The 26,253-nt window shown below is 43.1% G+C and overlaps 1 protein-coding gene across 1 annotated transcript in view; it reads right to left on the bottom strand.

Annotated features, from left to right (window-relative positions):
- LOC104337776 (protein mono-ADP-ribosyltransferase PARP8) overlaps positions 1–26,253 on the bottom strand; it is a 230,691-nt gene that overhangs the window by 41,063 nt on the left and 163,375 nt on the right. Inside the window, exons 8-14 of the mRNA XM_075446548.1 lie at positions 14,776–14,836; positions 13,613–13,703; positions 9,377–9,443; positions 8,214–8,339; positions 5,567–6,131; positions 3,226–3,279; positions 3,038–3,133 (exon numbers count right to left, since the gene is read on the bottom strand). Coding sequence (XP_075302663.1) covers positions 3,038–3,133; positions 3,226–3,279; positions 5,567–6,131; positions 8,214–8,339; positions 9,377–9,443; positions 13,613–13,703; positions 14,776–14,836 — 1,060 coding nt within the window. The remainder of the gene's footprint in view (positions 1–3,037; positions 3,134–3,225; positions 3,280–5,566; positions 6,132–8,213; positions 8,340–9,376; positions 9,444–13,612; positions 13,704–14,775; positions 14,837–26,253) is intronic.

Here is a 26,253-nt window from a genome sequence, read left to right as displayed (position 1 = left end):
GGAAAAGTGTTTCCTGATGTTCAGATGGAACCTCCCGTATTTCAGTTTGTGCTCATTGCTTTTGGTCCTGTCACTGGGCATCGCTGAAAAGAGCTGGGCTCCATCCTCTTTGCACCCTCCCTTCAGGTGTTTATATACATTAATAAGATCCCACCTGAGCCTTCTCTTTTCCCGGCTGCACAGTCCCAGCTCTCTCAGTTTTTCCTCCTATGTGAGATGCTTCAGCCCCTTAATCATCTTAGTGACCCTTTGCTGGACTCTATCCAGCGTATCCATGTCTCTCTTGCAATGGGGAGCCCAGAACTGGACATAGTACTCCAGGTGTGGCCTCACCAGTGCTGAGTAGAGGAGAAGGATCACCTCCCTCGACCTGCTGGCAATTTTATTGCCTAATGCAGCCCAGGATACCATTAACCTTCCTTACCACAAGGGCACATTGCTGGGTCATGTTCAATTTGGTGTCCACCAGGACCCCCAGGGCCTTTTCTGCAAAGCAGCTTTCCAGCTGGGTGGCCCCCAGCATGTGTTGGTGCCTGGGGTTGTTCCCCTTCAGGTTCAGGACTTTGCATTTCTCTTTGTTGGCTCCTGTCAGCCCATTTCTCCATCCTGGTGAGTTCCCTCTGAATGGCAGCACAACCCTCTGGAGTATCACCCACTTCTCCCAGTTTTGTGTCATCTGCAAACTTGCTAAGGGTACACTCTGCTTCATCATCCAGATGATTAATGAAGATATTAAACAGGACTGGACCCAGTATTGACCCCTGGGTCACACCACTAGTTACTGGCCTCCAACTAGACTTTGTGCCACTGATCACAATCCCCTGGGCCCAGCCATTCAGACAATTTTCAATCCACTTTGCTGTCTGCTCATCCAGTCCATGCATCAACAGCTTGTCTATGAGAATCTTATGAGAGACAGTGTCGAAGGCCTTACTGAAGTAAAGCACAAAAATATTACACCCAGGGATGGGAGTTCACAGTATTAAAAGAATGTAATTATTGTGTGATGGTAATTGTTGAATTGTTAAAACTATATTTCAAGACAATTAATTAAACTACTGTAAATAAACCCTACAATTGACTTTTTTAGGCTGCCTCTGCCAGAGCTCTCAGTAGAACAAAGCGTAAATTTCCTTAAGACCCTTTGGCAAACTCATGCTCTATTCAAACTGAGATCCTTTCTCACCTTCTACAGAACTGCAAACTCATTAATGGCTCTATATTGCTTATTGAGTCATTCAAGCATACACAGAGCATGCTAGATTTCTTCCTATCTCCTTCTCCCTGGGTTATATAAGGACACCCTTTCATTTTTGCAAAGCTTGTTAGATTATGCTGCTTGCAAAGGCACTGATGAATGTGTTTAGTGGCAAATATGTTTGCACTTTCCTCTGTTTTGAAGCACTGACAAACTCTCAAATGGATGGTTAAAATGACCCCTTTTTAAGCTGAAGACAAAGAAAAGTCATTCTGAGGGATTTCAATCTCTAAGGTAGGAAAGCAAGAAGAATTACATTTTTTTAATTTAGAGCAGATGACTTTCTGTTCTGTTTTCTTTTAATAGTTCATTATGTGAACAGGAATAAATCCTACTGTTTGCTTTGTCCTATGGACAACAGATAAACCCCAATGATTTAAATATCCAAATTTTGCATATTGTTCAATTTGTCTTATCTCATCATGTCACAGGTAATATGCATAGCAGTGCATTCAAAGATGAATGACAAGGAACTGGTGCCTTTTCTATAGGCTTCTAATCAGGGTTTGATTGCTGATAAATCTGGCAGAAAAACATGTCTTTAAAAGGTAGATATGAGCTTGAAGAGGCAAATAAACACCTGATAGGATTTTCAAAAGTACAGAGGTTTAATCATGACTTAAAATGGTATTAACTGAATATGTAGATGCTTTTGCAAATCCTATTAGCAGCCTATTTGCATACCACACCTGCAGTCAGAATCCCTGACTCTGGTGCTACTGAGTGTCATGGAGGATGACACTGAGGTGACTTCTGCTACCATGTGAGCAATAACCTTCCTGAATTTAGTTCCATGGAATTGTCATAGATGATGTCTGCTTCATCTTATATGTAGTTGCTCACCACACTGTGGAGAAATTGGCAGATGAGGCATCAGACCGTTCAGAGACTGGTATTAAAGTTTTCCATGGCTTTAGTCTTTTAAGGTTACTCAGGTTTTGATAGGATTCAGAACAGGTGAAACAAGGGATTCTGAACTGCAAGGTCAGTCCTAATGGTAATAATTTTATTCTCCTGTATACTCTTTTACAAAGCTGCACTGATCCAGTAGCTCCAGGCAGGGTGTGTCTTTCATGAGCAATCTTATTCTTTTTTACTATGCACCAGCAGCATCAGAGGATGCAATATTCAGCATGCAAAATTCCTGGTTCCCAGTTATACAGGAATGAAAGGAAGGAAGAGCTGTGTAACTGGCCAGTCCTTGGGCGTACTGAACCACAACAGTGCTTCTGGACTAGGTCACTGCTTGATCAGGTGCTTCATAGAGCACGTCCTTCTACTGCCTTTTTTACCACATTATGAAGGATGGTTAATTCCAGTGGCCCATGAGCAAAAGAGTGTCAGAAGAACTTCATGACCTTGTAGCATTAACATCCATTATCTGAGTACCTTGGTCATGGCTTGACAGGAGCTAAAGGACTGAGGTGACCCTAAGCTTTTAAAAGAGTGCTAGAGGACTGGGAAAGCACTCTAATGCACTTCCTCTAGATTATCCGGTTATGACTACTCTAGCACAATAGTGTTCAGTGAAATACAACCCTCCTTTATGTTTCTATGATTATTATACAAGCTTGCTTTCCATCTCCCTTGCTTGCAATACATTTTTTTCAAATTTACGGTAAAATCTAGTTAATACACATTACATTTTTGCATCTTAATAGGATATTAGGATGAAAGATGACTGAAATAATTCAATAGTTTTATAAAAGGTTTGTATCCTCCATTGCTGTTTAAGGCATTAGAAAATGCATTGTTTATCCCAGCAATCACACCACTTACTCTCAGCATAGGGCCATTCTGGAACACATGGGGTTCATCACAAACTACACAGTATTCATTCAATACTGGTATCCGCTGCTCAGCAAATTCAATAGTCTGAGAACAACGAAAATGAGAAAAACAGCGTCTGCTTAAAAATAATTAACAGTTAGTTCATGCTCATAAGTGGGTAAGGTATGACATCCTACCTGCACAAGAAAGCCATGGTCTCGTACCAGAATGCATTTTGCATCATAATTTTGCTGCAAGGAAAAAGTTCAGGCAACTTCAGTGTTGGTGGACTAATTATAAGGAAATGGTAAAACATTTGCATTTTTTGCGTGCAAATATGTTAAATAATATTTGCATCTAAAAAGATCTGTCATTCGCATAAACCAACCATTACAAATAATCAATCCTTCTACTATTTGCTGAGTGTAGGGTAGATTTTTAGCATTTATTTGTAGATCTTAAATCTGATGAGGTTTTGTATCTCAACATCCCAAAACCTTTAATCTCAAATGGAAACACCAGTGCCTTCACTCCATTGTAAAAAACTGGCATTTGGTAACTTCCTTTAAATTTTAACTGCATATTTTCTGTCCAAATATGGGCTACATGCTTAGGCTTGAACGACTAATATAACTCTCAGAACAGCTGAAAATCTTTTTCTTTTATATATTTACTAAGATCTCACTTCTGTGAGCACCATGCTGACGGCTCTCTGTGCTCAGATCCCACTCAGATTCTTTCTGCCTTTTTATTTCAATGTACAACAAATAAATTAGAAGGAACTTTTGTTATAGGAGTCACTAAGGTACAAAATTCCCTCTGGGCTGATATCTATCTCAATCAACCCTTGTTTTGAATGAGAGTCAGATCAGCTCCATTTACAGCTTTTTTTGGTTTTGTTTTTGTTTATAGTCTTATTTCCTTTCATTTCTCTAACTGCTTATTTGGGAAACTTTTCCCTTTTTCTCTCCTGGGAAATAATCCTCCTAATTGTATTCATATATGAGATTCAAATATTTAAGCTGAGAACTGAAGAGAAGTTAGGGTCCTGATTCATCGCTTCCACATTCCACTGACTTTAAATCGCAGTTAGGCACCCAGGTTACCATATATCTGGTGCCTGCATGTAAAATGTGAAATAGACTCTTGATGCCCTTCTGCTAACATCAGTCAAATTGAACCTGACCATATACGTTATGATTTTCCCTCAAAGTAAATGCATTATAGCAATAAAATACTGGTAGTTTTAATACAATGTCAAGCAGGGCTTGCATTTTTTCCATATCAGCTAACAACATCAGTAATGAAACCACTTAGTCAACTCTTCATTATCTTATCAAAACCAATGTGACTTTTTATATTAACTTCAGGAGAGAAAAGTCTGCTAAGTTAAGACATCCTTTGCTGATACAGAAAAAAATGAATCTCTATGACAGGTAAAAAGTCTATTGGATCACCTTAATTTAATTTTGCTGTGCACATTACAGGAACCAACTGCACAGAATGTATATAAATGATTTTATGATAGTCTATCACTGTTTTTAGATTTGATGAGTATAGCTCACAGCTTATTAAACTAATTTACCATGAGATATTGCACACTCAATGTAACTTCATTATTCAGAATACACTATTTTGAATATATGTATGGTATTTCAAGCAACAATCAGCTTTTGCATGCTGAGAACACCAAGGTACCGCCAGGCTAAGGGAGTGGAGAGGACCGTCTCCTAAGTGCCTCTCTCCAGGTCTAACACAGAAAACAGACCAGAGCCTTGAAAGAGCACAAACAGACCCACTCTTTCCTCTGAAGTATAAAAGTCATCTTTTAAGAGGCAGAGACAGAAGAATTAAGTCTGGGCTCTATCTCTTAAATTTAAGAATATGTGCTACCCTTTGTTTTCCCAATTGATCATGTCTCTGGGGAAAGAAAGGGGGGCAGTGGGGGCCTAATTCCTTCCCTGACCTCCAGCTGCCACCAGTGCATTTGAAGGTTAAACCCTTCACAAAGCACAAATGTGCAAGAGGTGAGCTGAATCATGACTGCATTCCTTCCAGTATGATGATGATCACAGCTGAAAAGACCAGGAGAGGTGACTTGGCACCCAAACAAGCAAATGGACAGTTGCTGAAGCAAATAGGGAAATGAGAAAAGACCTGTGTGACCAATTTTGAAGTGCAGAAGCTCACACTCTCCCTTCTTCCTGCAGCAAGAAAAGAGGCAGGGAAGGAAATGGATGATTGAACTTTTCCCATGGCCAGCAGCCATACATTGAGCTGTATTCAACATGAGATGTAAAATCTCTGTCTTGACCTAAGCAAATTCTGGTTTTATAACTTAAATATACGTGCATGCACAGTTGTTTAAATCCTCCTTAAAAAGCTGACTCCATTGCTCTTGTCTTCCAATATATTCAATATATCCAATATATTCACTAACATATGTCCTAAGTATTAATGCCTTTGCATAATAAGCATAATAGTACATTTGGAAAATAATAGGAGGAAAGTGAGCAAAATAAAAAAATCTTTACGCACAGCAGCTTGTGAAGGTGATGATGAAGATGGTGTTAAGATACCAATAAGCCCTGAGGTAAGAGAGAGACTCCTGCCCTCTGCTATGGTGGACTCCTTGAAAGGCTCCATTTTGGATGATTTAGGGGCATTGGAGTAAGTCTTGCTGAGTAACTTGTGATTCTTCAATCCATCCAATTCTTCCATTCTAAGATTACTGGAGTAGGACCTGCTTAAAAGTTTGTGGGGCTTCAAGGTGCTGTTGTGCTCACATCGAGGGTCCCCAGAACATGACCTACTTAATAGCTTATGGGCCTTTAAAGTGATGCACTCCTCCTGCTTGATAGCTGCAGAGCAAGAACGGTTCAGCAGTTTGTGTGATTTAATAGCTATTGTCTGTTCAGCCCCAGGGTCACTCGATAACGAGCGCCCAAAGGTTCTGTGAGATTTTGTGGCACACACATCCTCTGCCTTAACTGTGCTAGAGTAAGTCCTTCTCAGTAGTTTGTGACTTTTGGAGATCCCATCCTGTTCTGACTTCAGTTTTGATTTATTTTTACCACAGCCAGGTGGAGGATAACTTGGCGACCTTAAAAATAAAGAATGGGAAGATGTAGTTGGAGAATAATCAGTATTGTGCAAATCAAACAAGTCCAGACATATGTACAAAATTTTAAGTGCCACCTGTCTTTATGTAGTTGACTAGTGATAAATACAGCCCAACATTAAAAAAATGAGCAATTGTATGTAGGACTGATTTCCCAGTATCAAATAGACATCTTACTCCTATTTATACACAAACTCATCCATTGAAAAGATGACTAACTACTGAAGACAAGTTAAAGCTACATACTTACAGTTCTTTGTAAAGGTCCCTATATATCTAAACAAACCATTTATTTAATAAATTGTCTTTGAAATGAAAACCACGTATTTCACACAATCATTTTTCTTATCAAAATCTATCTTTCTTATGTAATAATCATGGCACGATCCCATTAAAGTTATTGTCTTCTGGACATGGCATAACAAATTCTATGTCCAGATGCAATGGAAGATATAATGAGCAGTGAAACCTGCAGGCGGTAAATCAAATTTAATTTAGCTGAAATGAACATTTTTTTTAAAAAAATCATAATAAACTGGGTGCTTTGTGGAAGGCAATTTGATGCCCTTCTCTCTTGTTTTAGACAAATTCTAGCTCTGTAACACTAGAAATGAGAATGTGAGGCACCTAAATTATGAATGCAGAAAGTAAAGAAAAAAGTTTTTTATGAAACAATATTCACGTGGACTGTCACATTTCTGTAAGGTTCACATTTACGTGTCCTTGCAAAGCAAGAACCACTCTCAGGTATGCTGAATAATTTTTCTACACTTTACAAGCAACCCTAATCTTTGGAGTATTTTTTGGGCTTCGATCAAATAGAAAAGAAGCGAAACCCCAAGGGGAGAGGCTGACAGGTTTCACCACTCTGTTAGCAAGTGGTGACAGTGGAAAATACATGTGGAGTTTGCTGACTCACTGTTGCAGTTGGCTCATTGCCACCCTTGGGCAGACAGGTAGGAATGGTGCTCTAGGGAGAAAGTAAGGGTCCCTGTGTTTGGGCTGAGCGATCTTTGGACAGGGACTGCAGCAGCAGCCAAATCAAGAGGAGAAAGATTGGGTTGGTTTTTATATGCCCTTTCTGAATAAAACTAAACCCCAAGTTACAGTCTGCGCTAGACAATGGTGCGTGGCACGGTAGGGAATGGGTAAGCTTTCTACTTAAAACACCATCTTCCTCTTCCACCTTTGAAAAGACAAATAATCTTTTGTTATCTTTGACATTCTTCTCTTCTTCAGTGTGAATGATCACTGTAGTCCCTCTCTTTTTTATACACAGAATTTAGAATAGCAAAATTCATCAAAAAGAAGGAATGTTCAAAGAAGCATCCAATTCAAATGTACAGAACACTTCATAAGCAGGAAACATGCTAGTGTAAATATTCACATTCTTGAAAGAGGTAAAATCAGAGCTTGATTTTACAAACGCTTAAGAGTATGAGTAACTGGCAGAAGTCATAATGAATTCAAATGAACTATTCACAAACTACTTATGTTTTTAATGCCTTTGAAATTTTGTGCCTGCATTTTAGAAGTGGTGAACACTCGTACTCAAACAGTGGAGAGAGGTGAGTGCTCAGCAGCTCTAAAGATCAGTCTTTCATTAATGAACATTCTAGTTTTAAAAAATTAAAAAATATACACAGCTGTGGAAAGAATAACTAGACAACTACAAAATTATACATATAAAAACTATATTATACATATAAAATATATATTTTATATATATATTCTTGCTATTCAAGTAAGTCAAATGCTACCAAGCTAGTAAAGATACAAATACAACCAAGTAAAGTAATACAAAATGAATTATTTCCCATTCTAGATGAATCATGGCTGTTTTGGAGAGCAGAGCACTGAAATGCTCTGCCTTCAAATAGTCTTAGAAGTTGCAATAGTGCCTAGTTCGCATTTGATGTCATGCAAGGCAAGGACTGGAAACCCATGAGGTAAGATAGAAATAGAGCACTTGTCAGTGGAGAAAAGTTAACATTTCACCTTGTGAAGTCTGCTGTGGATTTTGAACAGGATATGGTGGTAACAGCTCATGTTCCTTGCTATTACCTGCGCAATGTAGAAAAGACGTGCAGAGGGGATTTCACCTTTTTGTCAGACACCTTCTTATTGTGAATACAATTAGATTTCTCTTTGCTGTTCTTCCACTGTTGTGTAACAAATGTCTGCATGATTCTGCAAATTAATAAAGAAAAAAAAGGTTTTCTTATCCTAGCCAAGACATATTCACTTTAACACTAGGGTCTCAGTTCACCACGTAGGCGACATGATGCAATGTCCTCAGACAGAGTTTCTCTGTCACATATGTGGACTGACGACTGGGTGCTTTAGCTCCTCAAAAATGCTTTTTTTTTCCACATAAAACTAATTCACATGGAACTCTTACTGAGAATACAGTCTGTGTAAACAACCACTGCAAGATTTATATAATTGTTCCTCTCATGGAGATCTAGAGACAAACTGATTCAAAGGCATTCTATCCAACTATAGGCGTCTGTCTCTCCAGTGACTACAGAGCTAGGCTACAGCATCCACACTGCTCAAGTAGGAGCATATTCTCCTACAGCACAAACATGAAGGTAGGGATGCTGAACATTACCCAAAGTGATTTACAGAGAAGACAGAGCCAAACACTTCCCAGAGATGCACAGCAAAATGCAGTGGTCACAAGTTGTAGCAAATTAAGCTAAAAAACATGAAGGCTATAAAGAAAAGACATCTGCAGAAGAGTGGTTAAGTACAACATGTTACCCACAAAAACTGGAGATTTTCACAGCTCACCTGCCTGAGACTCTGAAGTAAACTAATCTTTGAAGTCAGCATTACATCCTACAGGCCACCATGAAAGCATATCCCCCTTAGCATATGCATGACGCTAAAAAAGATTCCTGCTCCTGAGGCTACACAATCTAAGCAAAACCAGGAAATTGAACACTCCTAGCTACAGTCTTTTTGAACTTTTGTAGCTTACTTCCTAAAAGGCAGGAAAGGGACAGAAAACCCTGGCAGGCAGCATAAATCAAGTTCTCTCCAACAACTGTCAAAACTGAAGTCAAAACCTGTTATTTTTTATTTAAAGAAAAACAAGTTGAAAACAATTTGACCCAACTAACCTGACAACCTGTGAATTTTATCCTACTTGACATGGTCTGGGAACTAAAAAGAGTCGAATATTTACTTAAAAACAAGGGTTTACACTTTTCCAGACTTACTTTTTCAGCTGATGTCCCAGCCCAAATCTTTCCCTAGTAGAGATCTGAAATACATCCACAGTTGGCACTATGGAAAAAGGAGATATTGTTGATATATGAACTTAAAGCAATAATCAAGAACTCATGACCATACAAGTCATATTTAAGGACCCTGTTCTATCTGAACCTTTACTATAGGCAATGCCATTGAAGCAATGGTGAAAGCAGCCATGTCATCTAAGTCTATGAAGAAATGAATCTCCTTTTTGGAATATTAGCCAATATAATTTGTAATTTTACAAATGAGTATTTTTGAAATTGAATTCCCCAAAATGTATCTCTTCCCACTAACTTTAATTACATAAATGTATCGGGATTTTTAATATCACAGAAGTACTAGAGAGCAGCATCAGATTAAATGTCTCTGGACTGGTAATTCATCTCAACTAATCTCTTAGATTTTCTTCCAAGTAAGTAGCCTTTACACACAACAGTTCCTGTGACTATGAAGAAAATCCAGAGAGGAATAAACTGAATTAACTAATATCTGGGTTTTCTCTCTGGATGTGTTTGAATACAAGATTCATGATCATCATCTAAGTTCCTGATGTATGAATTCAAGGGGCCAAGGGTTACCCTGAATTTTTCTCAAGACCTATCCTAACGTTGTTATATCCATATTCATCTGTCAGAAAACTGAAAGTGTAAGGGGTGAAGGCTGGAAATTAGCTCCTGGTATTACAAAAATCCTTTAATAACATTTACTAGATAGTGTAGATATGGCACTTCAGGACATGGTTTAACAGGCATGATGGTGTTGGGTTAACGGTTGGACTTGATGATCTTAGAGGTCTTTTCCAACCTTAAAGATTCTAAAATACTATGATTCCATAGAAGCGTGCTGTGATTTAATCCAGCAGCCAGCAACTAAGCACTACATAGTCGGTCCCTCAGCCCTCCCCAGTGGGATGGGGAGGAGAAATGGACAAAAGGTAAAACTTGTGGGTTGAGATAATAAGAAATAGTAATACTTAAAATAATACTAATGCTAATAAAGATAATGATACTAATAATGATGATGAATATGCAAACCAAACTATATACAATACAATTTTATCACCACCCGATGACTGATTTGCAGCCAGTCCCCGAGCAGCGATCATGGAACCCAGAAATCGCGGATTTAATGAATTTTGCGGAACTCCCGAAAAAGACCGAACTCCCAGACAAAAGAGGAGTCGAACTCATGGAAAAGAGAATTCCTGCCCCCTGACCCATCCCATTCATAAACTGACCATGATGTCTATGGTATGGAATATTTACATGGGCCAGCTTGGGCTAGGTGTCTGGCTATGCTCCCTCCCAGCTCCCACACACCTGCTCATTAGCTGAATATGAGAAACTGGAAAAAGTCCTTGATTTCAGAGCAACAACTGAAAACATCAGTGCTATCAACATTCTTCTCATACTAAATCCAAAACACAGAAGCTACTAGGAGGAAAATTAGCTCTATCCCAGATGAAACCAGGACAAAGTGGCAGATGGAATCCAGCACTTGTTGAGTCTCAGGTCGTCGATGCAGGACAACAGCCAACACATATTACAAGCACAAATAGACTATATACTTTGTATTATATAAGGAAGTAATGACTGTAGTAAAACAAAAAGGGATGAAAACAAAAAATCTTGGGTCAGTTCAAATTTCCTTAGAAAAAGAAAATCAGTATTTTAAAATCTGTAGTCAGATTTTATTCAGAATGTCAAAGTTTATAATTTAATTTCACTGAAATTAATTTTAAAAATAAAATACAATATATATATAACCTGGCTATCCAATTTCACTGTCATGGTTTAGCCTGGATGAATACCAGGTGCCCACAAAAGCTACTCTATCACTCCCCCTCCTCAACTGGATAGGGGAGAAAAAATATGGTGAAAGGCTTGTGGGTTGACATAAGGACAGGGAGAGATCACTCACTGATTACCATCATGGACAAAACAGGCTTGACTTGGGGAAATTAGTTTAATTTATCACCAATCAAATTAGAGTAGGATAATGAGAAATAATACCAAATCTTAAAAACACCTTCCTCCCACCTGTCCCTTCTTCCTAGGCTTAACTTTACTCCCAGTTTTCTACCTACTCCTCCTGAGTGGCGCAGGGGGATGGGGAATGGCAGTTGCAGTCAGTTCATCACACGTTGTCTCTGCCACTCCTTCCTCCTCACGCTCTTCCCCTGCTCCAGCGTGAGGTCCCTCTCACAGGAGACAGTTCTCCACAAACTGTTCCAGTGTGAGTCCTTCCCACTGGGTGCAGTCCTTCCGGAACAGGCTGCTCCAGCGTGGGTCCCCCACAGGGTCACAAGTCCTGCCAGCAAACCTGTTCCAGCATGGGCTACTCTCTCTCTACGGGTCCACAGGTCCTGCCAGGAGCCTGCTCCAGCGCGGGCTTCCAATGGGGTCACAGACTCCTTCAGGCACATCCACCTGCTCCAGCGTGGGGTCTTCCACAGGCTGCAGGTGGATATATGGTCCACCATGGACCTCCATGGGCTGCAGGGGGACAGCCTGCCTCACCATGGTCTTCACCACAAGCTGCAGGGGAATCTGTGCTCCGGTTCCTGGAGCACCCCTTCCCCCTCCTTCCTCAGTGACCTTGGTGTCTGCAGAGTTGTTTCTCTCACATAGTCTCACTCCTCTCTCTCGACTGCTGTCCCACAGCAGGTTTTTTTCCCCTTCTCAAATATGTTATCACAGAGGTGCTCCCACTGTCGCTGATTGGCTCAGCCTTGGCCAGCACCAGGTCCGTTTTGGAGCCAGCTGGCATTGGCTCTGTCAGACATGGGGGAAGCTTCTTGCAGCTTCACAGATACACAGAGAAAGGAGTTTGTTAACACAAGAGACTGTGGATCTCATTGTCCTTTTCTGGTAAATAAACAAACATGGCTGCAGCAGTAGCTGAGCTCATAAAACCAGTAGCAGCAAAGCACTTGACTCTGGCCCTGATCTTGCCTTTCTCGGTACTCAGGCACTCCCACAACCAGTCAGCTGCAGGACTGGGATCTAAGTTTCCTGTTTTAACCTTGTCAGTGGTGCAGAAGATGTCCTGTGGTTACTTCTCATTTCACTAGATCATCTTACTGCACGCTGCTCTTCACACTTCACCCTCTCTTATTTGCTGCACATTTTTATTTTTTAAATTACGTTATGATAGAAATATTCTGAATACTAACACTGTTACCTGCTATGGCACACACATATTTTAAGATTTGTATATTTGCAAAAAATATTGAAGCAATAAAATACTGACAAAAAAACCAAAAAGTCAAGCAAAAAAATGTGACTGATGTAATGAAATATTTGAATGAACAGAATACAGCTTATAGTTAGAATCGGCAGACAACATAACCTATAAAAATAGTTCATTGGGACAGATTTTCCTAAACATATTATGACTGGAAATATCTGTTCATGTTCCAGAGGCAGAATTCTCCCACAGATATAAGCCTGAACTGACAGCTTGCACTGGAAGCCTCCAAAGTTGGGCAAGTTGTACTCTGCATTACACACTTAGTTCTGACTTCCCATTGTAAAAATATATCTGAAATTGACTCTTGCATATGAATGTTTCTGAATCTTCAGTCTCAGTTGATTCTTCATGTGTTTGACCATTTTCACTCTCATGAGAAAGCTTTATTCACATAACAACCAGAGGGCAGTATGTCAACATAACATTTAAAATTCTCATTCAGATTTAAAGATCCCCAGAGTTCACACAGTGATATAGAAATCAGAAGCTGGCAGGATAATTATCACAGCCTGATTCTTCAAAGGTGCATGAAAAAAGGCATATTAATGTGTTGCATAGATCTGTGTATGTATACTCTGTCAGGGATATCTGCATCTGTGAATATGATCCCAGATTTACAAAATCAGGAAATCATATATTAGAAACTGTTGATCTTTATTCCTTAACTCCTGGTTCCTAGAGGAAGCAGCTGCATTTCAAAGGGTATCAAGAAAATAAGTTCCAAAACTCAACCTATGAGAGTTTAAACTAGATGCCCATGTCATTATTGAGGGCCTAGCCATGCAAATATATGTAAGAATAATTTCAAACCAGTAGGACTGCTCTCAGCAGTAGATTTAAGCACATGCAGGGTCAAAGATTTGGCAGTGAATGAGTATCTATCACCTAGCACATGGCTCAGATCGAGACACCATACAAGGCACATGAAGAATATACAGGTGACTAACCTGGACCATTTAAGTACTGTGTAAGTGAACAGTGCAATCGCACTATTATAGGCTCTGTGCGAATTACATCCCAAGCCACAGCAATCTCTTCCTAGTTCAAGATAAAAAGAAAACAATAGACACCATTAGTCATCATGAGGAACTGTTGCATTTGGTCACTCTACCTTAGACTTGTTATAAACACCATCCACCCATTTACCCAGTCGTGGAATATCTACTACAACTTTAAAATTGAGACTTAGGACAAATTATTGCCTGCTGATGCCCCTAAGAGTGGTGTTAGATTGCACCCAGTTCTTGAGTATGATCATTTAAACTGAGCACAGGTTTCTACACAACACTACATCTGCAGTGCAGGCAAACATGTTCCCATCTGTCAAGAGATACTGCTTCAAAACTGAGAAGCAAAGGAGCAAATAAAGATGGAAAGGAAACTCATCCCATAACACAGGGCAAAAGAAATGTTTTCTCCTTCTTAAGACTGATTAAAATAATTCAAGGTACGATCAGATTTTCTTAAATTTTGGAAGAGCCTGAGAACTTATCTGCTGTGCTGACCTGAAAATATGACATATCTGTGCAAAACCTAATGATGCACCTAAAAGCACTAATTTTCATACTGCATCTAGAAGACAGGAAGTTACTGCAAAGATGAGGTAAGGAAGTGTGGAGTTAATGACAGCATAACTGTTACAGAAGCCATGCTGCCAGTTGACAGCACCACTGTCCTGTCTCCTTTGCCACTCAAGCCTCTCCCTAATCAGGTGCAGATGCTGAGAAGCACACAGGAAAGCTCCAGCCAAGGTCTTCTTCCCTCCAGGACTCTATGAAGTGCTTTCACCTAACTAATGTCTAGGATAGCAAAAAAAAAAAAAAAAAAAAAAAGTATTTCATTGATATCAGTTTAAACATTTACCATTCACAAAGCGTGTTTGAAAGGAAATACATATTCAGTAAATAAAAGCCTACAAAACATTTTTACAATGTGATCATAAAAGGAAAAGGAAACCTTTCCAGTAAGTAGCAATCAATAATGTGACAGCCACTTGTGAAGATCAAGCCTCTGAAAAAGGAATCTCACTGGTTGTCTAGAGAGTCTGATGTGTAGCAGAATTAAATGGGTATTAACGTTCATTATGTAATCCTGTGATTAGATTACTTACATCAAGAAAGCTAACATCAATATGCAGATCAATATCTACATCATCAATGGCTCCATATTCCCTGAAAGAAAAGAATTACATTACATTAGAGCTCTTTAAGATACTCCTCAGCCCAGAAGTACTTATAACAGAGAAGATTTTATAAAGGATAATCTTGTCTGTAAAATCAGAATGATGATAAAATACACATTTACATAAATTGGATCAATATTACCAGTGGGTGACTGTCTGATGCACTGAAACCTTCTTTCAGTAGATCTTGCTTTTAAATATGTTAAATATTTTTTCTACTAATTCCCCCAAATTCACTCTACATTGCTGCTATGAATTTTTGCCTCACGGATTGCACAAATAAATCGAGAAAATAAAAATGGTCACACGCTGCTCCTATTTATGACAAAAGAAAACCCTAGCTAATTTTCAAATGTATTTTAGGTTAAAAGCCAGCAACTTAAGGAGAGGCTTGAGATAAATCAATGAAGACAAATACAACACAGCCGAGAGGGTGGCATGTTATACCTGTGGTATTGCTTCATACATTCAAGAATTTGTTTGTCAAAACACAAAGATTTCACTGTAATGTGCTCAAACCAATAGTTAGTTTATCTGTTATGTGTATGTCGTAGTTTAACCCAGCAGTCAGCAACTAAGCACTAGACAGCTGCTCGCTCACCCCTCCCCTTCCCCCTCAGAGGGATGGAAATGGACAAAAAAGGGAAAACTCGTGGGTTGAGATAAAGACAGTTTAATAAGGTAACAAAGGAAATACTACTACTACTAATGATAATAATAATGATAATAATAATGACAATAATGAATATGCAAATCAAACTACATACAATACCATTTTTCACACCACCCGACAACCAATCCACAGCCAGTCCCCGAGCAGTGATTGTGGAATGCCAAACTCGCAAATTTCTGAAATTCCCAAAAAAGTTCGAGCTCTCAGACAAAAGAGAATTCAAACGCATGGAAATGAAAGGAGCAGATAGATTCCTGTCCTCCAGCCAACCCTCATTTATAAACTGACCATGACATCTGTGGTATGGAATATTTCCATTGTCCAGCTTGGGCTAGGTGTCTGGCTATGCTCCCTCCCAGCTCCCACACACCTGCTCATTAGCTGAATATGAGAAACTGGGAAAAAAGTCCTTGATTCATAGCAACAACTGAAAACATCAGTGTATTATCAACATTCTTCTGGTACTACATCCAAAACACAGAAGCTACAGGGAAGAAAATTAACTCTGTCCCAGTCAAACCAGGACAGTATCCACCCTTTATACTATATCTTTTGCATCATTCCCAGGTCTCACACTTTCCAATAAATTGCCACCACTTTTCCTGTCCTTTGATATATACACACAGATATCATTCCCTTAGTCTATAGACCATCCCTCTAAAATGTCTATTGAGTTCATTTAGTCCATGACTTGGGGCTCCATCTGTCATAACAGTCTTTTAGGGCAGGAGAGATGGTGTGAAGTTCACTCAGTTGGCAGAGCAGGACTGGGCTTTGGTGCTATGTGGCAGGCAGGTGAGGTTGGGCACAGCAGGAGGATGGTGAGTAGTGTTCAGTTGTCACATACTGCATCTGGAGCTCGCAGCTGGTGTATCTGACATGGCCCATGTCCAAGGTCTGCAGGCTGAAGAGGTTAATCTTGACGAAGTTGCTGGGTGGCAGTTGCTGAAGCCAGGTCCAGTTCCATCACCACTGCATGCACTTAGCTTGCTTTCATCAAAGTTCATCCTTCACTAATTCGAATGATTCTTACTGTAATACTGTTGACATGACATACAGCAACTATAGTAGTGGTAACATACAGTGACATAGTTATTTAGCAATTAACATCGTAGAATTTAATTTATTGCTTATTCTCATCCAATATCAAATCCCCTTGAGATACACATCGGACTTCCCTATCCTTCCGCATCACCCACCAAGTACAACCAGGTCCTTGAGCACAAGCAATCCCACAGATGGATTTGCCTTTGCCCAAGGCAGGACTAACCCAGACTGTATTCCCTAACATATTCTTCATGTGCACTACAGGGACTTGATCCCCTTCTACAGGGCACAAAAGTTTTGATTGGGCAGGGCCAGCTCGACTGGTAGATCCTCTGAAATTAACTAACCAGGTGGCCTTTGCTAAATGTGTATCCCAAAGTCTGAAGGTTCTGATGGAGCTACAAAATAATTACAAACAAAGCAAGTCTTGGTTCTCAGTGGATAATTGGGATAGCTGTAGGATAAGAGACACCTAAATAATTCTACTCCAGACAGCTCGGCCTTGGGAGAGCAGATGCACCAAGCTACAGAGATAAAGAGGCACCAAGAGGGCAACAAGACCAGAGCAAAACAACCTGGAAGGCCACAGTATACGTGATCTTAGAACCAAGTTTGTGCAGAAACAAAGGTCAACCAGTGGACACTGTGATGAAGACTATGAGCCTTCATCTGAAGACCCCCGACGACCACCCGGAGACTCCAACACACGTGTGAAAGACATTAACACATGCTAATTAGTTCTAGAAAAGCCAAGAATATGCTAAGCATTTCTCGGAAATATAATGAATACGTATATTGTGATTGTATTTAACCTGAAATGAAAGGGTGTTTGGCGTGCACATTTGGAGGAGAGATCCCCCATGTGCCTGGCGCCATAATAAAGGATACCTGCTTGTAGAATCATAGAATGGTAAGGGTTGGAAGGGACCTTGAAGATCATCTAGTTCCAACCCCTCTGCCATGGGAAGGGACATCTTCCACTAGACCAGGTTGCTCAGAGCTCCATCCAACCTGGCCTTGAACACTGCCAGGGAGGGGGCATCCACTGCCTCTCTGGGCAACCTGGGCCAGTGTTTCACCACCCTCATGGTGAAGAATTTCTTCCTAACATCTAAATCTGCCCTCTTTTAGTTTAAAGCCATTCCCCCTTATCCTATCACTACACACCCTTATGAAAAGTCCCTCTCCATCCTTCCTGGAGACCCCCTTCAGGTACTGGAAGGCTGCTATAAGGTCACCCCGGAGCCTTCTCTTCTCCAGGCTGAACAACCCCAACTCCCACAGCCTGTCCTCATAGGACAGGTATTCCAGCCCTCTGATCATCTTCGTGGCCCTCCTCTGGACCCGCTCCAACACATCCATGTCCTTCTTATGTTGGAGACTCCAGAGCTGGATGCAGTACTCCAATTGGGGTCTCATGAGAGCGGAGTAAAGGGGCAGAATCATCTCCCACGACCTGCTGGCCACGCTTCTCTTGGTGCAGCCCAGGATACAGTTGGCTTCCTGGGCTGCAAGCGCACATTGCCGGCACATGCTGAGCTTCTCATCCACCAGTACCCCCAAGTCCTTCTCCTCAGGGCTGCTCTCGAGTCACTCTTTGCCCAGCCTGTACTTGTGTTTCGGATTGCCCTGACCCACGTGCAGGACCTTGCACTTGGCCTTGTTGAACTTCATGCGGTTCGCACAGGCCCACCCCTCCAGCCTGTCAAGGTCCCTCTGAGTGGCATCCCTTCCCTCCAGTGTGTCAACCACACCACACAGCTTGGTGTCGTCGGCAAACTTGCTGAGGGTGCACTCAGTCCCACTCTCCATGACGCTGACAAAGATAATTAAACAGCACCGGCCCCAGTACCGACCCCTGAGGCACACCACTCGTCACTGGTTTCCACCTGGACATCAAGCCATTGACTGTAACTCTTTGAGTGCATCCATCGACCCAGTTCCTTATCCAACAAGACATCCATCTGCCAAATCCCTGTCCTTCCAATTTAGAGACAAGGACATCATTTGGGACAGTGTCGAATGCCTTGCACAGGTCTAGGTAGATGATGTCAGTTGTCCGCCCTTTGTCCACCAATGCTGTAACCCCATTATAGAAGGCTACCAAGTTGGTCAGGCACGATTTGCCCTTGGTGAAGCCATGTTGGCTGTCCCCAATCGCCTCCTTGTTATCCATGTGCCTTAGCATGCTTTTGAGGAGGATCTGCTCCATCATCTTGCCAGGCACAGAGGTGAGACTGACTGGCCTGTAGTTCTCCGGGTCTTCCTTTTTTCCTTTTTTAAAAACGGGGTGATGTTGCCCCTTCTCCAGTCGGTGGGGACCTCCCCAGACCACCACGACCTCTCAAATATGATGGAGAGTGGTTTGGCAACTTCGTCTGCCAGTTCCCTCAGGACCCACGGATGCATCTCATCAGGCCCCATGGACTTGTGCACCTTCAGGTTCCCTAGGCAGTCTCGAACCTGGTCTTCTCCTACAGTGGGTGGTTCTTCATTCTCCCAGTTCCTGCCTTTGCCTTCTGCAACTTGGGCGGTGTGGCTAGAGCACTTGCTGTTGAAGACTGAGGCAAAAAAGTCATTAAGCACCTCAGCTTTCTCCACATCCCGGGTAACCAGGTCTCCCGCTTCCTTCCGGAGAGGGTCCACATTTTCCCTAGTCTGCCTTCTATCACTGACATACCTGTAGAAGGCTTTCTTGTTCCCTTTGACATCCCTGGCCAGATTTAATTCTGTCAGGGCTTTAGCTTTCCTAACTAGCTCCCTGGCTACTCGGACGATTTCTCTGTATTCCTCCCAAGCTACCTGTCCTTGCTTCCATCCTCTGTAGGCCTCCTTTTTCTGCTTGAGTTTGGCCAGGAGCTCCTTGTTCATCCACGTAGGCCTCCTGGTGTTTTGGCCTGACTTCCTCTTGGTTGGGATGCATCTCTCCTGAGCTTGGAGGAGGTGATCCTTGAATACTGACCAGCTTTCTTGGGCCCCTCTTCCCTCTAGGGCTTTATCCCACGGTATTCTACCAAGCAGATCCCTGAGGAGGCCAAAGTCTGCTCTCCTGAAATCCAGGGTAGTGAGCTTGCTGTGCACCCTCCTTGCTGCCCTAAGGATCTTAAACTCCACCATTTTGTGGTCACTGCAGCCAAGGCTGCCCTTGACTTTCACATTCCCCACCAGCCCCTCCTTGTTGGTGAGAACAAGGTCCAGCATCGCACCTCTCCTCATGGGCTCCTCTATCACTTGGAGGAGGAAGTTGTCCTCAACGCATTCCAGGAACCTCCTGGATTGCCTGTGCCCTGCTGTGTTGTCTCTCCAACAGATGACAGGGTGACTGAACTCCCCCATGAGGACTAGGGCTTTTGAACATGAGGCTTCTCCTATCTGCCTATAGAAGGCCTCATTTGCTCGCTCGTCCTGGTCAGGTGGCCTGTAGCAGACTCCCACTGTAATGTCGCCCATCCCTGCCCTGCCTTTAATCTTGATCCATACGCTCTACATGGGCTCCTCATCCATTCCCAGGCGGAGCTCCATGCACTCCAGCTGGTCTTTGACAAAGAGGGCGACACCCCCTCCTCATCTCCCCTGCCTGTCTTTCCTAAAGAGCCTGTATCCTCCCATCCCAATACTCCAGTCATAGGAGCCATCCCACCACATCCCTGTGATGCCAATGATATCATAGCCCCGCAGAAGTGCGCACATCTCTAGCTCCTCTTGTTTGTTCCCCGTGCTATGTGCATTTGCATAAAGGCATTTGAGCTGAGCCCCCGATGAAGCTGCACTGTTGCTGCCGCACAGCTCCCTGTTCCATACCCTCACTGACTCAACAGAGTGAAGGGCCTCACTAGCATACCATCCACTAACAGCTGAGTTGCCACCCCCAGGCTTTTCACTAGCTAGCCTGGTTTTTTCCCCTTCCCCCTTCAAATCTAGTTTAAAGCCATATCAATGAGCCCTACTAACTCCTGAGCTAGGATCCTCTTCCTTTTGCGACAGGTGTACCCCATCTGTTGCCAGTAGGCCTGTGCCATGTAAACTGACCCATGATCAAAGAACCCCAAATTTTGCCTATGACACCAGACTTGGAGCCAGGTATTGATCTGTTGATTCCTCCTGTTTCTTCCCCTATCTTCCCCTGCAACTGGAAGGATAGAGAACACTACTTGTGCTCCTGATCCCTTAACCTGTCGCCCCAGAGCCCTGAAGTCCCTTTTGATTGCCCATGCACTTTTGTTCCTAACCTCATCACTGCCAACCTGAACAACTAAGAGTGGGTAATAGTCAGAGGGCTGTACCAGACCAGGGAGTTTCCTAGTGATATCTCACACCCGGGCCCCAGGGAGGCAGCAGACTTCCCTGTGGGATGGGTCCGGTCGGCATATCGGGCCCTCTGTTCCTCTCAGAAGGGAGTCACCTACGACAATTACCCTTCTTTTTTTCTTCGTGGAGGCAGTCGTGATGCGACTGCTTAACACTATACATTGTACTGTTAGGTTATTACCGGATCTTCGAATGAATTAGTGACCCAGATGGGACCTACTCTGTTCAGCTGTGGAACCCGGTAAGAACAGGACCCCCTTGGGCACCCTCAGGAGATTTTTCCCGAGGGGGCTACTCACCTTGTCTGGATCAACATGGGAACAGACAAGGACTATCTGTGATTAAAGGTATTCTTTTACTACTACTGGGATCGATCAAAGGTTAGGGAGTCCCATAAGTTGTAATCTGATTACACGGGGAGAGTATACCACGCTGCTGCTGCTTTCTCCTGCTCCTTGGACATCCAAATGATGTACTTTTACAACCAGCTTCACTAGCTGGGCAGCAATATCTTGCCATAATGGAGCAGCCCAGATGGGCTTGCCTCTGTGCTGTCAGTTGCTCTGCTTCCACTGCTGTAGCCACCCTCACAGGGCATTTCCCACCATCCATGAGTCAATGTAGAGACAGAGCACTGGCCATTTTTCTTGTTCACCAATAGCTAAAGCCAGATGGATGGCCTTCACCTCTGCAAACTGACTCAATTCACCTTCTCCTACAGCAGCTTCTGTGACTTGTCGTGTAGGACTCCATACAGCAGCCTTCCACCTTTGATGCTTTCCTATAATATGACAAGACCCATCCATGAACAGGGCATACTGTTTCTCATTTTCTCGCAGTTTATTATACAGTGAGGACTCTTCAGCATGCATCACCTCCTCCTCTAGTAACATTTGAAAATCTTTGCCTTCTGGCCAGTCCATGATCACTCCAAAGATTCCTGGGTGACTGCGGTTTCCCATTCGGGCCTGTTGTAGTGATCCATGCAACCTACATGCTCCACAAACCATCTGTTGCATGATGTGTAGAGGGGACCTTGCCTTTGAACATCCACCCAAGGACTGGCAGTCAGGGTGCTAAGAGGAGCTGTGCTTCAGTACCAACCTCTTCCGAAGCAGCTCCAATGCCTTCATATGCTGCCAGAATCTCTTTTTCAGTGGGAGTACAGCGGGCCTTGGATCCTCTGTATGCCCGGCTCCAAAACCCCAGGGGTCGACCTCGAGTCTCCCCTGGTGCTTTCTGCCAGAAACTCCAGGTTGGGCCATTCTCCCCAGCTGCGGTGTAGAGCATGTTTTTAACATCTTGCCCTGACCGGACTGGACCAAGGGCTACGGCATGAACTGTCTCCCGTTTAACTTGTTCAAATGCCTGTCGTTGCTCAGGGCCCCACGCAAAATCATTCTTCTTCCGGGTCACTTGGTACAGAGGACTTAGAATCTGGCTGTAATTTGGGATGTGCATTCTCCAAAAACCCACAACACCTAAGAAGGCCTGTGCTTCCTTTTTGCTGGTTGGTGGAGACATAGCTGCTATTTTGTTGATGACATCCATTGGGATTTGACAGCGCCCATCCTGTCATCTTATTACCAAAAACTGGATCTCCTGCGCAGGTCCCTTGACTTTACTTCGCTTAACGGCAAAACCGGCTTTCAGAAGCCTCTGAACTATTTTCTCCCCTTTCTCATAAACTTCCTCCGCTGTGTCACCTCATACAATGATGTCATCGATGTACTGCAGATGTTCTGGAGCTTCACCCTTTTCCAGGGCAGTCTGGATTAGTCCATGGCAAATGGTGGGACTGTGTTTCCATCCCTGGGGCAGTCGATTCCAGGTGTACTGGATGCCCCTCCAGGTGAAAGCAAACTGTGGCCTGCACTCTGCTGCCAAAGGGATGGAGAAGAATGCATTAGCGATGTCAATTGTAGCATACCACTTGGCTGCCTTTGACTCCAGCTGATACTGAAGTTCTAGCATGTCTGGCACGGCAGCACTCAGCGGTGGTGTGACTTCATTCAGGCCACGGTAGTCTATTGTCAGTCTCCACTCTCCAGTAGATTTTCTCACTGGCCATATGGGACTATTAAAGGGTGAGCGAGTTTTGCTGATCACTCCTTGACTCTCCCAGCTGGCGGATCAGCTGATGAATGGGGAGAAGGGAGTCTCGGTTGGTACGATACTGTCGCCGGTGCACCATTGCGGTCGCGATTGGCACCTGTTGTTCTTCAACCCTCAGCAACCCCACAACGGAAGGATCCTCCGAGAGACCAGGCAAAATGGACAGCTGTTCAATTTCTTCCATCTCCAAAGCAGCTATGCCAAAAGCCCACTGATACCCCCTTGGGTCCTTGAAATACCCCCTCCTAAGATAGTCTATACCAAGGATGCACGGCCAGTTACAATGGGGTGCTTCTGCCACTCCTGCCCAGTGAGGCTCACTTCAGCCTCCAATACACTCAGCTCTTGGGACCCCCCTGTCACTCCAGAAATGCAAATGGACTCTGACCCTTTGAACTCTGATGGCATTGAAGTACACTGTGCACCAGTGTCCACTAGAGCTTTCTACTCTTGTGGATCTGATATGCCAGGCCACCGAATCCACACCGTCCAATAAACGCGGTTGTCCCTTTCCTCCACCTGGCTGGAGGCAGGGCCCCTCTAATTCTGGTCAGAGAATTTGCTGCTCACCTGCTGTAAGAATGACTTGGAGGTCCTTCCAGAGGATTGGAATCAAGATCAAACTGTCTACCTGGTCTGGAGAGCTGGCTGCTGGAAACTGGAGCAGCATTTTTCCTAACAGATTCCCCTTTGGTGATTGTTTTACCTCGCAACTCATGCACTCGTGCCTCTAGACTTAAGGTGGGTTTTCCATCCCACTTCCTCATGTCCTCTCCCTGGTCACGCAGGTAGAACCACAGGGTGCCTTGTGGTTTGTACCCTCTATATCCTCTCTCCTGAGCAGAGAAATGCTTGCCCCTAATAGCTGAAACACTGGCCCGTACAGGTGGGGAGTAGGATCTATCCTCTTGGAGTTGCTGGACTAGTTTCTCCACAGCTGAGACAAGGGAGGAAGAGAAACTTTCCTCATATTGCCGAAGTTGGACAGCCACTTCATCCACTGTTGGTGCCTCTTCACTTTTCCAGTCTCTTAGTGCCAGTGAGTTGGCATATGAGGATGGTGCGCTCCGCACAAACTTCCTCCACATAGGTCATGTGCACTGGACTTCATCTGGGTCTGTGGGTAATCGCGCATTGTCCAGGTCATAATAAACCAGCTCCCGCACAGCTAATTCCCTCATGTACTGGTTACCTCTCTCTATGGTGGTCCACTTTCCTGCATAACATACAACATCCTCACTGAAAGGATACCTTTCCCTCATGCCTGACAGAAGTCACCTCCAGAGGCTGAGGGCTTGTGCCTTTTTTCCAATGACCTTGTCAATGCCCCCTTCCCTGTTCAGGGATCCCAGCTTCTTGGGTTCTCTGACCTCTAATTCCAAGCTACTGGCCCCATTATCCCAGCAGCAGAGCAGCCAGGTGACAATGTGATTGCCAGGGTGGCAGCTGAAATCTTTCCAACTATCTTGCAGCTTGCTCAGGGACAGGGACTGGGTGATGATCTCTGGCTCTGCCTCCTCCTCCTGCTCTTGTGATGGCCCTGGTTCATTGTCATCCCTTACTGGAAAACTGATTTCTCTGTGTATTTCTTGTTGTTTATAGATATGACCGATACTGGCGTGGGTTGATTTTCTGGTTTAGCTGCAGGTACTGGCCACGGCCCAGCAGAGTGCGGTAAGTTGTGGCAGTTTGGAACAGCCACAGCATTTTTCTTTCAAACGTTTTATCTTTTTATTAGGGTTGTGTAGTTGTTTGTGAGTAAAGTTCCACACCATTGGAGGTGAGTAGTTCTCTAGATGCCTGCCCGTATTCTCCAACATGCTGTGCCACCTATAACCATACTCTCGCTGAGCCTGGGTCATATTCCTAGATTGCTTGTGACCTTTAAGCAATTTCAAGACCAGAAACCCATTCAGGAGACATAGCAATAGGAATGTGCTGGCTTGAACATTCCAAGGATATTAAAAATTCACAAGAGCTGTTGCAGATCTCCTGGAGGAGAAGGGGAAGATCAAGAAAGGTATCTCCCCCACAGATTGTCTCTCCGAGTTGAAAAGGTAGAAAGTGTAATTATTAATACTTTCCGCTAGATGCCTCCTGAAGTATGAAGATGATGGAAGTGCTGAATATGCTATCAATGATTTTATCATCCCGTAACCCAATGTTATACCATACAGTGAAGCAGTAACTTTAATCCAACATTTACAGGTGATAAACAGCGCATGAATACCGGTAAACAGTGTATGCAGCAAGTAAGGTATTACATAGCACAGCTCTGAGAACAAATGAAGTAACATTGTGACCAGTGACTATTAAGCTAATATAATGAATGCTTATAACAACTATAACAAATTTGTTTTAACATGTTCTGGTCAGATCTGTTGTTTTCTCAATCCTTCAAGCCCCACACTGGGTGCCCAGTCAGCATCTAAATACCATGTGGACACTCATTCACTCCTCCCCCCCTCTAGTGGGATGAGGAGAATCAGAAGAAAAAGGTAAAACTCGTGGGTTGGGATAAAGGCAGTTTAATAGGCCAGCAAATGAAGAGAAAAAAATAACAGTAATACTAATAAAAGAATATACAAAGCATGTGATGCACAATGCAATCGCTCACCACCTGAAACCCAGCCTGTTACCAAGCAGCAATCCCTGCCCCCTGTCCAACTCCCCCAGTTATATACTGAGCAGGACATCATATGGTATCAAATATCCCATTTGGTTAATTTGGGTCAGCCGTCCTGGCTGTGTCCCCAACTCAGCCTCTTGTGGAAATTAACTCTATCCCAGCCAAAACCAGGACAAGACCTTACTGCAGCCTTTCAGTAGTTAAAGGGGGCTTCTAAGAAAGATGGAGACAAACTTTTTAGCAGGGCCTGTTGTGATAGGACAAGGAGTAATGGCTTTAAACTAAAAGAGGGTAGATTGAGGCTGGATATAAGGAAGAAATTTTTTACAGTGTGGGTGGTGAAACACTGGAACAGGTTTCCAAGAGAGGCTATAGATGCCCCATCCCTGGAAACATTCAAGGTCAGGTTGGACGGGGCTCTGCGCAACCTGGTCTAGTGGAAGATGTCCCTGCTCGTTGCAGGGGGGGTTGAATTATATGACCTTTAAAGGTCCCTTCCAACCCAAACTATTCTATGATTCTGTGATTTCCTAAACCCGTATAGAACTATTTAGTACCCCAGGTCCTAGAAACGTAATGAATTTCCACTTAATTTTAAAAGGTGTAGTACACCATAGTTGTAGACATGCTTTCT

This window comes from Opisthocomus hoazin, chromosome W, assembly GCF_030867145.1.
Source record: "Opisthocomus hoazin isolate bOpiHoa1 chromosome W, bOpiHoa1.hap1, whole genome shotgun sequence".
In the NCBI taxonomy this organism is placed as follows: domain Eukaryota; kingdom Metazoa; phylum Chordata; class Aves; order Opisthocomiformes; family Opisthocomidae; genus Opisthocomus; species Opisthocomus hoazin.
The sequence above is the reverse complement of the archived record's forward strand: the minus strand, read 5'-3'. Positions and strand labels throughout refer to the sequence as shown.